The 14,739-nt window shown below is 44.6% G+C and overlaps 1 protein-coding gene across 1 annotated transcript in view; it reads right to left on the reverse strand.

Annotated features, from left to right (window-relative positions):
* Positions 1–7,378: 7,378 nt before the first annotated feature.
* Positions 7,379–14,739, reverse strand: part of LOC132814274 (activin receptor type-2B-like) — a 30,273-nt gene continuing 22,912 nt past the window's right edge. Inside the window, exons 5-6 of the mRNA XM_060823460.1 lie at positions 11,390–11,520; positions 7,379–7,997 (exon numbers count right to left, since the gene is read on the reverse strand). Coding sequence (XP_060679443.1) covers positions 7,803–7,997; positions 11,390–11,520 — 326 coding nt within the window. The 3' untranslated portion in view covers positions 7,379–7,802. The remainder of the gene's footprint in view (positions 7,998–11,389; positions 11,521–14,739) is intronic.

Consider the following 14,739-nt stretch of genomic DNA (forward strand, 5'->3'; position numbering starts at 1 on the left):
CTGAACATTCTTTTCTTTTTAAAAAAAAATCTTCTCTGTTGACATTTGCTTGAAATACTGAAAGACACTCCAGGTATCGAGTTAAGAGACCAGCTCTTGGCAAATCACACAGCATTGAAAGTCGTCCCATCATGTACGTTTTAAGCATGTGGTGAGATTGCCTCCAGATTAATCTCTTCCGACTGAGATGGTAAGTCACAGCCAGGAGGGAGAATGCCCATGCTGCACGAGGTATGTTTTTTTTCAAACTGGCATTTTTATGTTAAATAAAGCCAACAGTGGTGATGCAGCAATCCTACAAGTGCCAAGAATTTTAAACCCAACATTTCTTTACACCTTCATTCAATTTAGACTTTTGTACTGGCAGTGAAACATGAGGACATTGTTCCAGAAACAAGGAAGCCCAATTTAAAATTAATTTGGCAGACACAGGGAAGGAAGAGTGTCGAGGTTTTTACTAATAACCCCGGGGTCAGAAGCTATTTCATTGCTACGGGCCTGATCTAAAGTAAAATCCACTGCAGTGACAAACGGCCGCAAGAGAATCCAAAACAGGGATTAAAAGCAGTTTAATCTATGCCACTGAGAACATAAAGCCACAATTTAATGAAATGGACTTGATGTGCCAAGTCTTTTGCTTCTTTTTCGAATTTTTTTAAGAATCCCTACAGTGTGGAAACAGACCCTTCGGCCCAACCAGTCCACACCGACCCTCCGAAGAGTAACCCACCCAGACCCATTTCCCTCCGACTAATGCACCTAACACTACGGGCAAGTTAGCATGGCCAATTCACCTGACCGGCACATCTTTGGACTGTGGGGGGAAGCCGGAGCACCCGTAGGAAACCCATGCAGACACGGGGAGAACGTGCAAACTCCACACAGATAGTCACCCGAGGCTGGAATTGAACCCGGGTCCCTGGTGCTGTGAGGCAGCAGTGCTAACCACTGTGCCACTGCTTTTATGGATGACTTAATTTTTATGACACCATAGCCTTGAATAATACACCTTAAAAGTACCAAATTGTTTATCCACAATCACTATCAATGAATATCTTGGTCCATATTACCGTGATATACACATACAATCAATTAACATAACAAGTTACCAAGGGAGAAACATTCAATGCATTTCAGAAGCGTCATTGCTTGGAACCCAGAAATAAAGATTTTCTTCAAAATGTCACAATTGAGATAATAATTTCAAAAGCAGGGAGTTCCTAAACTAACTGGTCCCAGCAATACAGGCAGATTTCCATTGGTTAACCACAACTACAATTGTGAAAGAGCCCACGAGACATCGCAGAGACATGAAACAACACTCACACATATTGTTCTGGTCTCCAAATTTACAGACCCTCCAGAAAGAGTGTTCAAGTTTGATCCGAAACAATTTCATCACTGATCTATTTCACTTCAACCTGATCTATTCTGAATGTAAGTTTACATTCCTTTGTTGGGCTGGGAGATGTCTTTTCTCTCAAACCCTAGCTGACTCCTCTGTTCGGCCTTTCCCCCCAGCCCCATTAACGTTGAACATTTCAGCCTTCCGTTAACACTGCCAAATCTCCCCAATCATATATTCAGCAACTTGGGTCATAGGTTTGCTGTATTACCAGCAGCCCTTTTGTTTCATTCTATTCCATGGCACACGTTTGGTTCTGCACTGTGGCACATGCTCATATTTTAAGCGTGCTACACCATTTCCGGCCTAATGCTGTGTGATTTGCCAGAGATTTGCCCAAGGCAGCTTTGAACACAAGTAGAAGGGGCACTAATAATCCACAAAGTGGCAACAGCATGCGCCAGGGATCACGTTTTAGTCACCACTACCTGCAAAATAAACACTTTCAACACAATGCCATTACAGAGCTTTTGCTAAGCTCTTTGGTATTTTGTTTGTTTTTTTTGATGCTGGACTTGTGAGAAAAGATTTTTCAATCCCTGGGGAGTGTTTTTTTTCCACAAGCATCAATCCAGAGAGGTTCTTGTTTTGTTAATTTGCAATATCAAGGAATTCCAGCTAGCAACACTGTTTAAATGAGGTTTTGAGGTAATTGGTTCCTGAACTACCCGGATCACAAATTAAAAAAAAGAAACTGCATCCAGTCAACAACAACAACAACAACAAAAAGTAATGGCTGGCCAATGAAGACGTAAGCGAAAGAGATTCTGGTTTCAGTTTGAACCTAACAAGAGCCAAGAGAGAGAGACAGCAGTTGCTCACTGCACGTTATGACAGGTAGAAAGTAAAAGGAAAGGCACAGTATCCGATGACCCTTCACCTTTCCACCAGTTGGCATCTGGAGAACGCCGACTTAAAATTACCCCAGAGTTGAGTTTCCTTTCAAGGCCGCAGTCCAAGGCAGGGATCGGTCCCAAACTCTGCAGCAAATATGCTTCGAGTAAGACGTCAACTGAATTGAACATCTGGATGGCAAGAGCTGTCTGACAGCAAGCAAGGAACACCACCCAAAACATTCCCACATTTGGACTTTGGCTTGGCCAGATCAGGATGGTGACATACCGACTTGAACCTTGACTTGCACAATGGATTAATCTGATCACATTCCTTACCCATGAGCCCTCGCAGGAGACTGGCAAACACATACACACACACACACGCGCACGCGCACGCACAAACACACACGCACCCACTTGCACAGTTCTTTCGAGAGCCGGTACAATCAAAATGACTCAAATCTATTCAAAGATGCTTAGCAGGCCTAGTGATTGCTTTTTGTACATCTGTAGGGAAACACATTAGCCAGTAAACTGCATCACACCACCATCACCTTCTCAAGGACAACTAGGTACAGGGTAGTAAACGCTGGCCAGCCAGCAATACCTACATCCCACAAGTGAATAAAAAAAGAAGCAAAGTTCACAGTTTATCCTTGCAAATCCGTGAGACTACAACTGATAATTTCTTCCAATTAATAAGACTAGGTAAACAAACTTACATTCAAAACAGATCAGGAACTGACAGTACTACATATTCAGAACTCCTGCATGACTGCTCATTCTGCTTCGGGTGTCACCTCCATTTTTCTTGTTAAATATTGTCACAAGATCAGAGTGACACAAAGTTGATCCAACTTCATGATTGGAAATGTTAAATGAAACATCTTCCACGTTAGAAGTTCCCCAAATGTTAACTGCCAATGTTGTTACTTCCTTTCTCAGCTCAAACAATGGAACCACCTGATCCTCGGCTACCTCTAGCCTCAGCTCTCCTTTAGGCTTCAGGCCTACAAAATGAAAAGCAATACTGCCCAGGCCACCAAAAAGGCTATGTTCAGCACTCCAAACCTTGTCACCCTGTTATTTCTACCTTTTCTTTTTAAAAAATACAGCAAAATATCGAGACCATAAATATTTACAGTACCACACAGTGACAGAAGAATAGGACAAGAGATTTTTGAGAATGCCAGCCAGACTGGTAAACTTGTTGGGTTGCTTTTCTCACTAAAAGGTCCCAAGGCATAACTAACAAATTTTGCCAGTTTTCAATGTGCATGTGTTGCATTAAATTTCTACTTGTGTGGAAAAATAAAGTAGAGAGATCATTCTAATAACAGAGGAAGCTAAAATGGAACCACAACCAAGAACAAGCCACACAACAGTTGTACCATCGCATCCCCAAAAAGGTACAAATTAAATTAAAATAAACCAAACATCTTCATCCTATGGTAGTGTGGATCATGAGTTACATCGAGCAGGCTGTAGTTCAAGTCAGTCACATTCCAGTGCACAGCACTGAGAATTTTTAAAAATATAAAAGTATTGATTCCGAACACGGTTGTTGTGACATTCCAAGAAGGTGTTGTTTTGTTAAGTGGTGACTGTTCACATAAGTGCCATCTCAATTTCAAAATCACTCAATTCCCCATCTTCTGTTCTTTCAGCCAGGATTCAGCAAAGCTCCTGCACCAATAAGCTCCATCACTGAACGCAAAGCGTTCCGGCTCTTTTCCCCCTCCCAACTCCCTCTTTCGAGATGCTCCTTCATTGTCCTTGCTGAAAACCAAGGGCCGAGATACACTTCCACATGACCAAGAGTCACCAGATGTGAAACGTTGACTCTGCTTTCTTCCCACGGACACTGCCAGACCTGCTGAGTCCCACCAACAATTTCTGTTACGTTTACACAACGCTGTTTTGCAGGACCAAGTCAAAAGAAAAAGCATAATGCCAGAGGTGGTGAAGGGAGGTGGTGCTCAGATTCTGGTATCTCCTTGTGAGGGTGCTGACAAACTGACAATGCAAGCAGCCCCTTACTGTCTGCTACTTCCCCAGGGAGATCTTTCCCCACTGCCTCTACCCAACCCTGCAACGTGAACCTGGACCCAGCCCCATTTCTCAATCGCCTGGTGAAACACTCTCTGGCAGCTCCCGAGTGAACCAATAACGGAGTCTCTGTCATCGAGAAATCCAGGCAATCCCTTTGCGATCTTGAACTGTCCATTCCCTGTAACATTTAGGGCTCACGTTCTTGTCTCATCGCCTGGCTACACATATTGATTCACCCGACAGCTGATTGCTAAGGTATAGCTGCCCGAAATCCAAACCAAACAGCCATCAGGCTCCTTGACCTCGGGGGGAAAGAGAACAGAAAAGAACAGCTACCAGAGATTCCTTTGTAAATCTCCACCACACTCTGGGACAGCACGAGTCACGGTACTCAATAATTACTGAAGAACTTGCAGATTTTAGTGCGACAGCATCTTATGAACGTGAAGTTAATTTGTCTTTCAATCGAGATCATGCCACATGGCCACAGATCCAAGTGCAGCTTTGTGTTCCCCTGTCTTCCTTCGGAGAGGTACAACCACATCGTTTCCAAACCAACCTGATCAGCCACATCGCGCCATACCCCTCCCCTGGGGCTGGTGGGACTTGAAACCAGACCTCCTGGTCCAGACAAAGGGACACCATCCTGCACTACTAGATCTGTTCAGAGAATACACGCAGGCGAATTCACTAACAACTTGCAACAAGATTTTGTACAAGCATTTGAGCACTGTTTCTGTGGGGCTATTGTGGTAGTGCAGAAGAGCAGGTACGATAAGGGTCATTCGGAATAGGTGAAGGTTGGGATCAGAATTGAGGAGAGAGAGAAAGCATATTCGAGCCACTGTGTTGAGAATCTAGGAGCTAACAGAATTGACAGGCCAATTATGCTTACAGAGTTTCAAAAGACACCAGGGCACAGACAAATTCCTAATGGCTCCTCTGTTAGTTTCAAACAAACAGCGATTGGCTCAGCCCACCTAAGTTATCGATCTGACCCCGATAGGGAGCCACACGGACTGACATCTGTGAGATGAGGAGTCAAGCTTTCTCACCGAGATACCTTGGTGGCAGTGTCCAGGCACAAAAACTTGCGAGTGCACAAACTCTGAACTCCAAAAGGGGTTGAGGGGAAATCGGCCAGTAACCAGCACCTAACATTTACGGCATGGAGTGGGAACTTCCCTCCGCTGCCCTTGTCACCAGAAACCCAATCAATGCACAGCCTGGAAATCCACAGGAACTGGATTCAGTAGTAACCTTCAGGAGGCCACAGCTCTTTCAAACAGCCAACAAGTTTGAAGTGCCCAAAAGGCTTTGCCCATACTGAGAGACTCCTCACATTTGAAAGGACTTGATCTGTGCTTCAGATTTCAAAATCCATCAAATTAAACCTTCTTGCCTGAAAATTACACTGACTGGGGCGAGGTTTTGAACTGCATTAATTCATTTGAAAAGCAGTTTTACAGAAATGGTCAGGATTGGCCTGAAAATGTAAGTGCAGAAAGGGGAATAAAGGCTACAGTTTTCAAGATATTTCCAGACAGTGTTTACCCCTTAGCAGGTAAGCAGTTTTTTTTTTCTAAAAAATAAAAAGCTTGTATTGGCATTTTTTTGTGAACATTTAGCACAAAGGCATCACACTCATAAGACCATATTTAAAACAAATCTCACATTAGTCTTGTGTTACTACTCATCCTGTTAATTCACAATATGGCACCTGGGACTGTGGGGGTGGGAGAGCATAAGACACAGACTGATAGAGGCTGAGAAATAGAGGGCGAGAGAGAGTCAGAGAGAGACTTAGAATGCTCCTGAAAAGAAAGATTTCTCCAAACTTGGAAGGCAACTGCTGGACAGCGACAGAAGAAAGGTTATTTCTTCTTTTTTGAATAAAAACAAGGAAAGAAAATAAAATTGCCACAAGAGCGAAATATTCATGAGAGTTCACTGAGTTACAAAAATAGAAGGGTCAGAAGAAAGGTGAGATGCGAGCCCACAGAATGAAATGATACAATATAATGCCCAAGTACCTTCTTATAGCCAATATCAAGTTATTTACAATGGTGCTTTACAAGGTAAATGGTAGCACTTCCTAGGAATTTGGAACTTATTAAACTCCCTTGTCATAAAAGCCAACTTACATTAAAATAGCACTACAGACAACACAACTAACAAAATATATAATAAAATCATACAGGTAGAAAAAATCTGAGGTATTTCTGGTTTTTGAGGTGGTCTATGGTCATGTTTTTTTCTCTTGTTAAAACCTCGGAAGCCACGTGTTTACGCGTCTGTATTTTTCATCGCTGTTCTGTGTGTTTTTTTTGTGTGTGTACATACGCATGTGTTTTCTAAACAATGCAAAAATAAAACCTGCATTCAAAGAGCAACGTTAGGGACATTCGTTCACTAGAACTACTGATGGCGTGTGTAAATGCGGCCATGGCGTACAGTGCCGCTTTTAAGACGAAATAAAGATTATTTCTTATTTGTGTGGTCATGGATGATGACGTAGCCCCCACCTTAGGGAAAAAAAATCCCTCCCCTCCCTAATTTACTGGTTACCTGAGAAATACTTTTGTAGCTACTTTTTTTTTGTTTTTACTTTATTTGTCCAAATGCTGCAAGGGTTTGTTGATGCTCCCTTCCCCAATGATGGCCTCCCGGTGAAGAGATGACCAACTGTGAAGAGATTGCTACAATCTCTCCCTCTGTGTATGTGAGAGAGAGAGTTTATGTGTATGTGTGTGTGTGCGCGTGTGTGTGTGTGTGTGTGTGTGTGAGCGTGTGCGTGTGTGCGCGCGCGCGTGTGTGAGCGTGTGCGTGCGTGTGCGCGTGTATGTTAACTGTGACACCCGTTCAATCCATGAGAGACATGTTCACCATTTCAGCACTCTCCTGTCAAAAAAATTGTGGATCCCTTAAGGGAGGTAAATCGCATGTAACAGTCTCAACGTTTCCTCCTATAATTGCAGCATTCTTTCGTGTTTTTTTTTGTCCACTGCTTTCTTTTTGCGGGCGATGCAGGCTTCGTATCTGCGTTTTTTTTTTTAAATTTTCCTTTCTTGAAAACAAAAGTCACAACATGCTGTCAAGGAGACAGAAAAGCCACAAAAATGAGCAGAGATAAAGAAATCCAGAACGGCTAAAATGGATTCGAGCCTGGAGGTACCTGAACCGGTTTTGTTTTTTTTTGCTGCATTCGCTGGTCAACACCTGAATGCTTTTATACTGAGATATCCGTTAAATTACAGTAGAGTAAATGTGCTGGTAAATTGTTCTGAATCCGAGAGAACAAAAATTAAAAAAAAAGTCAGGTTAAAATAGCAGCTGTGTTGCGTCGATAGTTCGATTTCCACCGAGTCTGGGAAAAAGACACAGATTATTTACGTTTTTTGATTTTTTTTTGTTGTTGTAGTCCCTCTCTCCTTTTTGTTTTCCTCTCCAATTTCCCAATAAAAACACACCAGAGAAAACAAAACAAAAAAAACAAAAAAAAATGACACTCAGATGCTGGACTCTTTGGGGGGCAGGTCCACGTTTGTGACGGCCGTTACCATGGTCACCAGGCAGTCAGAGGTAGTGCCATTGATGAGTCTTCGGGTCTGGGAGATGCGCTCTACGACACATCCGGCGGAGAGGCGCGCCTCAGCGTCATGGTCCCAGCATTCCTCGATCGTCTCACAGAACAGCGCGAGGCCCTGGAGCAGGCCGGGAAAAGAAGAGAAAGAACACGCAGCTCAGGAATCAGAGGAGGAGGCTGTCGCTTAGCAACCCAGGAAAGTAGGAGCTGGAGCCTGGGGCCTGCTCCGCCATTTATTCAGACCATAGCTCACCTGCCACCGAAGGAATGGGAGGCTGTGGAGACCAGGTCACAGAGTATATTCAAAACAGAGGTAGATAAGTTCTTGATTTCCAAGGGGATCAAAGGTTATGGGGACAAACGGGAAAATGGGATTGAGAAACCCGTCAGCCATGATTGAATGGTGGAGCCACCTCAGTGGGCTGAATAGCTTAATTTTGAGTACAGGAGTTGGGAGGTCATGTTGCGATTGTACAGGACATTGGTTAGGCCACTGTTGGAATATTGGGTGCAATTCTGGTCTCCTTCCTATTGGAAAGATGTTGTGAAACTTGAAAGGGTTCAGAAAAGATTTACAAGAATGTTGCCAGGGTTGGAGGATCTGAGCTACAGGGAGAGGCTGAACAGGCTGGGGCTGTTTTCCCTGGAGTGTCGGAGGCTGTGGGGTGACCTTTTAGACGTTTGCAAAATTATGAGGGGCATGGATAGGATAAATAGACAAAGTCTTTTCCCTGGGGTCGGGGAGTCCAGAACTAGAGGGCATAGGATTAGGGTGAGAGGGGAATGATATAAAAGAGACCTAAGGGACAACTTTTTCATGCAGAGGGTGGTACGTGTATGGAATGAGCTGCCAGAGGAAGTGGTGGAGGCTGGTACAATTGCAACATTTAAGAGGCATTTGGATGGGTATATGAATAGGAAGGGTTTGGAGGGATATGGGCTGGGTGCTGGAGGTGGGACTAGATTGGGTTGGGATATCTGGTCAGCATGGACAGGTTGGACCGAAGGGTCTGTTTCCATGCTGTACATCTCTATGACTCTATGTCTTAAGGCCTTATGGCCATTTAGCCCCTCGATCCTGCTCTGCCATTCCTCGTGAAGAAGTCAGAGCACCGAGTACAGGAGTTGAGACATCATGTTACGGCTGTATAAGACATTGATGAGGTCACAGCGTGGATAGGGTGAACAGTCATGGGGAAGGGGAGTCCAAAACTAGAGGGAATAGCTTTAAGATGAGAGGGAAGAGAGTTAAAAGGGCCTGAGGGACAACGTTTTCATGTCGAGGGTGATGCATGTATGGAATGAGCCGCCAGAGGAAGTATTGGAGGCTGGTACAATTACAGCATTTAAAAGGCATCTGAATGGGTACATGAACACGAAGGGCTCAAAAAATATGGGATAACTGCAGGCAAATGGGACTACATTAATTTAGGATATCTAGTCAGTATGGATGAGTTGGACTGAAGGGTCTGTTTCCATGTAGTGCAGCTCTATGGCTTTAGGAAGGATATTATTAAGCTAAAAGGGTGCCAAGAAGATTCACAAGGATGTTGTCAAGATTGGAAGGTTTGTGTTTTAAGCAGAGGCTGGGACTGTTTTCCCTCCAGTGTAGGAGGCTGAGGGGTGACCATACAGTGGTTTACAAAATCACAAGGGGCATAGATAGGGTGAATAACCAAGGTCTTTTTCCCCAAGGGAGAAAAGTCCAAAACTAGAGGGCAAAGGTTTAGGGTGAGAGGGGAAAGATTTAAAAGGGACCTGAGGGGCAATCCTTTTTACACAGAGGGTGGTGTGTGTAGGGAGTGAGCTGCCAGAGGAATAATTACAAATATAAAAGGCATTTGGACAGGTACATGGATAGGAAACATTTGGAGTGCTATGGGCCAGAGGCAGGCAAACGGGGCCAGTTTAGTTTAGGAAATCTGGTCGGTATGGATAGTTGGGTCAAAGGGCCTGATTGGGCGCCGAGTGAATCTGAGTCTATAAGGGAATAACGAGGTGGTCATCGATACAAGTTGGTCACCAAGAAACCCACTAGAGAATTCAGAAGAAATTGTTTTGCCCAGAGAATGGTGAGAATATTGTACTCTCTCCCACAGCAAGGGGTTGAATTGAATAACATGGATGGGGAAGCTGGGCAAACACGAGGAAGGTGGCTACGGAGGGTTGTGATGCTAAAGGGCAGCACGGTGATTCAGTGGTTAGCACTGCTGCCTCACAAAGCACCAGGGACCCGGGTTCAATCCCCCCACAGGCGACTGACTATGTGAAGTTTGCATGTTCTCCCCGTGTCTGCGTGGGTTTCCTCCGGGTGCTCTGGTTTCCTCCCACAGTCCAAAGACATACAGGTCAGGTGAATTGGCCATGCTAAGTTGCCCAGAGCGTTAGCAGCATTAGTCAAGGGTAAATATAGGGTCGGGGAATGGGTCTGGGTAAGTTACTCTTTGGATGGTCAGTGTGGACTTGTTGGGCCGAAGGGCCTGTTTCCATACAATAGGCAATCTAATCTAGTCTAAACCTATGTAGGATAAATGGGAGAAGACTCAATGGGAGAAGACTCAGTGGGAGCATCCACACTAGCACAGACTGATTGGGCTGAATGGCCACTCTCTGTCCATACATCCTTTGTGGTCCTGAGTAAAATATGTGCACTTCCTTTTTTTTATCCCTTTCTGGGTGCATGGGCTGTCACTTTCTTTAATCAGTTTAGTTTTTTTTTTAAATTGAAGAATCCCAAGATGTGCTTCAAGCCATCAGGGTCTTGTAATGAGATGGTGCTCAGCAAATTAAGGTCAGATATTTAGGAACAAACCCATGTTAAAGAAAGAACCAAAACAAATCAAAGATTTTTTTTTTTCCCCAGTCTTTTCATGTAAACTCAATGAGGAGGCTGGACTAGCCTGTGACGCTTTCCTGCTTCAGCTGCTTGTGGACTTTTGGGCTTTTGCCCGAAACGTTGATTTCGCTGCACTTTGGACGCTGCCTGAACTGCCGTGCTCTTCCAGCACCACTGATCCAGCTACATCTGGACGTAGCCATACGAGTGTGCAGCCTGCAGAATGAACATTTGGTTTTAGCTCTGTCCAGAGGTTATTTCCCTCCTGCGGCTTTTAGAAAAAATCCAACAGGGGAGGAGGCCTAGATCAGCATTTATAGCCCATCCCAGAGAGCAGTTAACAGCCACATTGCCGTGGGTCTGGAGTCTCGTGTAGGCCTGACCAAGCAAGGACAGCAGTTTCCTTCCCTGAAGGACAGTCCCCAATAGATTTTTCCAACAATCCAAACATCCAAATTCCAAACATTTATTGAATTCAAACCCCATCATCTGCCACGGTGGGATTCGAACCTAGGGCCCCAGAACATTGCCTGAGTCTCTGGATTAACAGTCCACTGATAATATCACTAGGCTATTTCCCTGCCTTTTCTACTAAATACAAGTCCATGTAGCTTTTGTCCTAAAACTGGAATTAACTCCTGATGGGCCAGGCAATCAAAGCTGGCAATACGTACCGGATGCTTATACCAGCATTCTTTCAGGACAGGCCTCATCTTTTTATGGACGACCACATCCTGTAGGTCCTCCAGGGTTGGGTGTTGGCCGATCTCTTCTTCAAACGGCAAAATGTACTCATCCACAGGCCCTGTAGGAGGCAGAGACAAGAAAAGAAGACTTCACTCGGATTGGAAGGGTTCCAGTTTTTGCTCGATTCAGTTCGGTCAGTGAAACAGGAAGAGAGAGCAGTTTGGAAAAGGCACGAAATGTTTAAATAGAGTTGTTTAGAGGGACTCAGGCGTACCCAGATAAGACCACAAGAAACAGAAACAGGAGTAGGCCATTTGGCCCCTCGAGTTTGCTCCCCCGTTCAAGAGGATCGTGGCTGATCTGACCCTCCTCATGCCCACTTTCCTGTCCTTTCCTGATTATCTTTGACTCCCTCACTCTTCAAGATAGCATACCACTGCAGCAAGCACCTGGAACAGCAAGTTGGTCGTCATCACAAAGGAATCAAGTTCGTTTATGAAGGATTCTTGCTACAATTATGCTGTGGTTTGGCAAGACCGCAACTGGCCCATACCGTATGTAGTTTTAGCAGGCACTTTAAGGATATATATAGTCGCATTGAAGGCTGTAGGAGGTTCGCTAAGTGGTTTTCCTGCTCCTCGGATGCTGCCTGACCTGCTGTGCTTTTCCAGCACCACTCTGATCTAAACCCAGGGACCACAGAGCCATCTTATGATAAGAGGATTTTCTTAACAGGTGATCCCATTTCAACATACAGGCTTTGAAAGGGGCTTGATAGGGCAGACAGAGGTTCCCATCGTCAGGGAATCAACAAAGTAAGCCCAGGATAAGCAGCTCATCACACCCTTATTCATTTTCCTGTTTAAATAATATCTAATGCCCGCTTGAATGCCACCATCATATTTACAGGCAGAGCATTCCAGACCTCAAGCAGTTCTCGTGTGAACACTTTTTTTTCTCTCCCAGAGCATCTTGTCCTTTAGCAGAACACTTTAAAACTGTGCCCACTTGTGTTTGATGCTTTTATGAACAGGAATAATCCCCACCTTTCCATTCTGTCCAAATCTCTCATGACTTTGGTTATCAAATCTCCTCTTAGGCCTCCATTCTGCAAAGCAAACAAACTCAACCAAAGTTTCTTATCCCAGCGACTATTCCTGTGAATCGCTTCTGTACTGCCTCCAAGCGTGGCATCTAGAACTGTACGCAAGACTCCAAGTGAAGTCTTAAGCAGGTTCAGCATAACGCCCCCACCTCTTGTACTCTAGTTCCCACTTAATAAAGCCTAGGATACTGTATACTTTATTCGGCATGCTGAATGAATTAGTGCGACTGATAAAGCACTCCTGAAACCAAAAGGGAGCCCTTGAGAAAATCTTAAGAGGAGCCCTCAAACAAAATGAAAATAATTTGGGCCCTGGCTTTAGGTCATGTCCACCTTCCCTCTAACAAGTACAGACTCACTTTCAGGTGATGCTCGAGAGTTACTTTGGTTCCTTTGCCGATATGTGCAATTAATAAAACGGCACAAACAAAAACAGAAATTGGAAAAACTCAGCACTTCCAGCAGCATCTATGGAGAGAGAAATGACATCGATGTTTTGGATCCAATTATCTTTCTTCTGAATAAGACCATAAGACATAGGAGTGGAAGTAAGGCCATTCGGCCCATCGAGTCCACTCTGCCATTCAATCATGGCTGATGGGCATTTCAACTCCACTTACCCGCATTCTCCCCACAGCCCTTAATTCCTCGAGACATCAAGAACCTATCAATCTCTGCCTTGAAGACGTTTAGCGTCCCGGCCTCCACTGCACTCTGCGGCAATGAATTCCACAGGCCCACCACTCTCTGGCTGAAGAAATGTCTCCGCATTTCTGTTCTGAATTGACCCCCTCTAATTCTAAGGCTGTGTCCACGGGTCCTAGTCTCCTCACCTAACAGAAAAAATTTCCTAGCGTCCACCCTTTCCAAGCCATGTATTATCTTGTAAGTTTCTATTAAGTCTCCCCTTAATCTTCTAAACTCCAATGAATATAATCCCAAGATCCTCAACTGTTCCTCGCATGTTAGACATGAATGATCAATAATAACTCTGTCGGTGCCAGTTGTGTTTAGAAACATCATAGGAAGCAAGTTGCAGGAAGCAGGTATTTTCATTAAACAGTAGATCTGAAATACAGAGAATCCCTTCAGAGATACCTGTGCTTTACTTGTTCTGCTCAACTCAGCATCCCCCAATGCTCTATTCTTGGTGGTCAGGCCCTCAGCTGCCTAGATACGGAGCCTAAACCTCACTGATTCACTTTCCTCTTTGTAAACACTTCTTGAAACCTACCCTCTTTGTCCCACTGTTTAGTTGCTCAACCTAACATCCTTCTTATAATGCTCCCACAAAGTGTCTTGGGACATTTTATTACATTAGAGATGCTACTGAAATACATCTTGCTGTTAGAGATAATCGTCAGGTCAGAGAGTTATACAGCTCGGAAACAGGTCCAACTCGTCCATGCTGACCAAGTTTCCTGAACTAAAGGAGATTTGGGGTGGGGGGGGTGGGGGGGGGGGGGGGGGAGAGGTGGAATCTGATTGAGGTCTACAAAATCATGAAGGGTATAGACAGGGTGGATAGAGATAAGCTTTATCCCAGAGTGAGGGATTCAATAACGAGAGGTCACGCGTTCAAGGTGAGAGGTGAAAAGTTTAAGGGGGACACATGTGGAAAGTACACAGAGGGTGGTAAGTTGCCAGCAGAGGTGGTAGAGGCAGGCATGGTAGATTCGTTTAAGATGCGTCTGGACAGATGCATGAGTAGGTGGGGAGCAGAGGGATACAGATGCTTAGGAATTGATGTAGACAGCGGATTTGGATTGGCACAGACCTGGAGGGCCGAAGGGCCTTTTCCAGGGCTGTAAATTTTCTTTGGTCCTTGACCTTCTTTGTTCTGAAACGTATCCCCCTTTGCTTGCATTAGACCTAGATTGCACTAAACCTTTCCTATCCGTGTATCTGTCCAAATATCCTTCAAATGTTGTAATTGTACCCACCTCTACCACTGACTGGCAGGTCATTCCACATACCAAACCCCCTCGGCCTGGAAAAGCTGTCGCCCAGATCCCTTTTAAATCTTTCCCTTCTCACCCTCTAGTTTGGGATTCCGGTTTCTGGCAGCACATCAACGATTTGTAACGCTAACCGTGGTTTTCTCCTCTCTCTTCACAGAGGCTGCCAGACTTGTTGAGTATATCCAGTAGGTGTGGCTTTTATTTCAATAAAGCATCAGAGTTGAACGGTGCGTTACATTTTCCTTATTTTCAGAGGCTAAGCAGTTTTGCC

This window comes from Hemiscyllium ocellatum, unplaced genomic scaffold (assembly GCF_020745735.1).
Source record: "Hemiscyllium ocellatum isolate sHemOce1 unplaced genomic scaffold, sHemOce1.pat.X.cur. scaffold_780_pat_ctg1, whole genome shotgun sequence".
NCBI lineage: Eukaryota > Metazoa > Chordata > Chondrichthyes > Orectolobiformes > Hemiscylliidae > Hemiscyllium > Hemiscyllium ocellatum.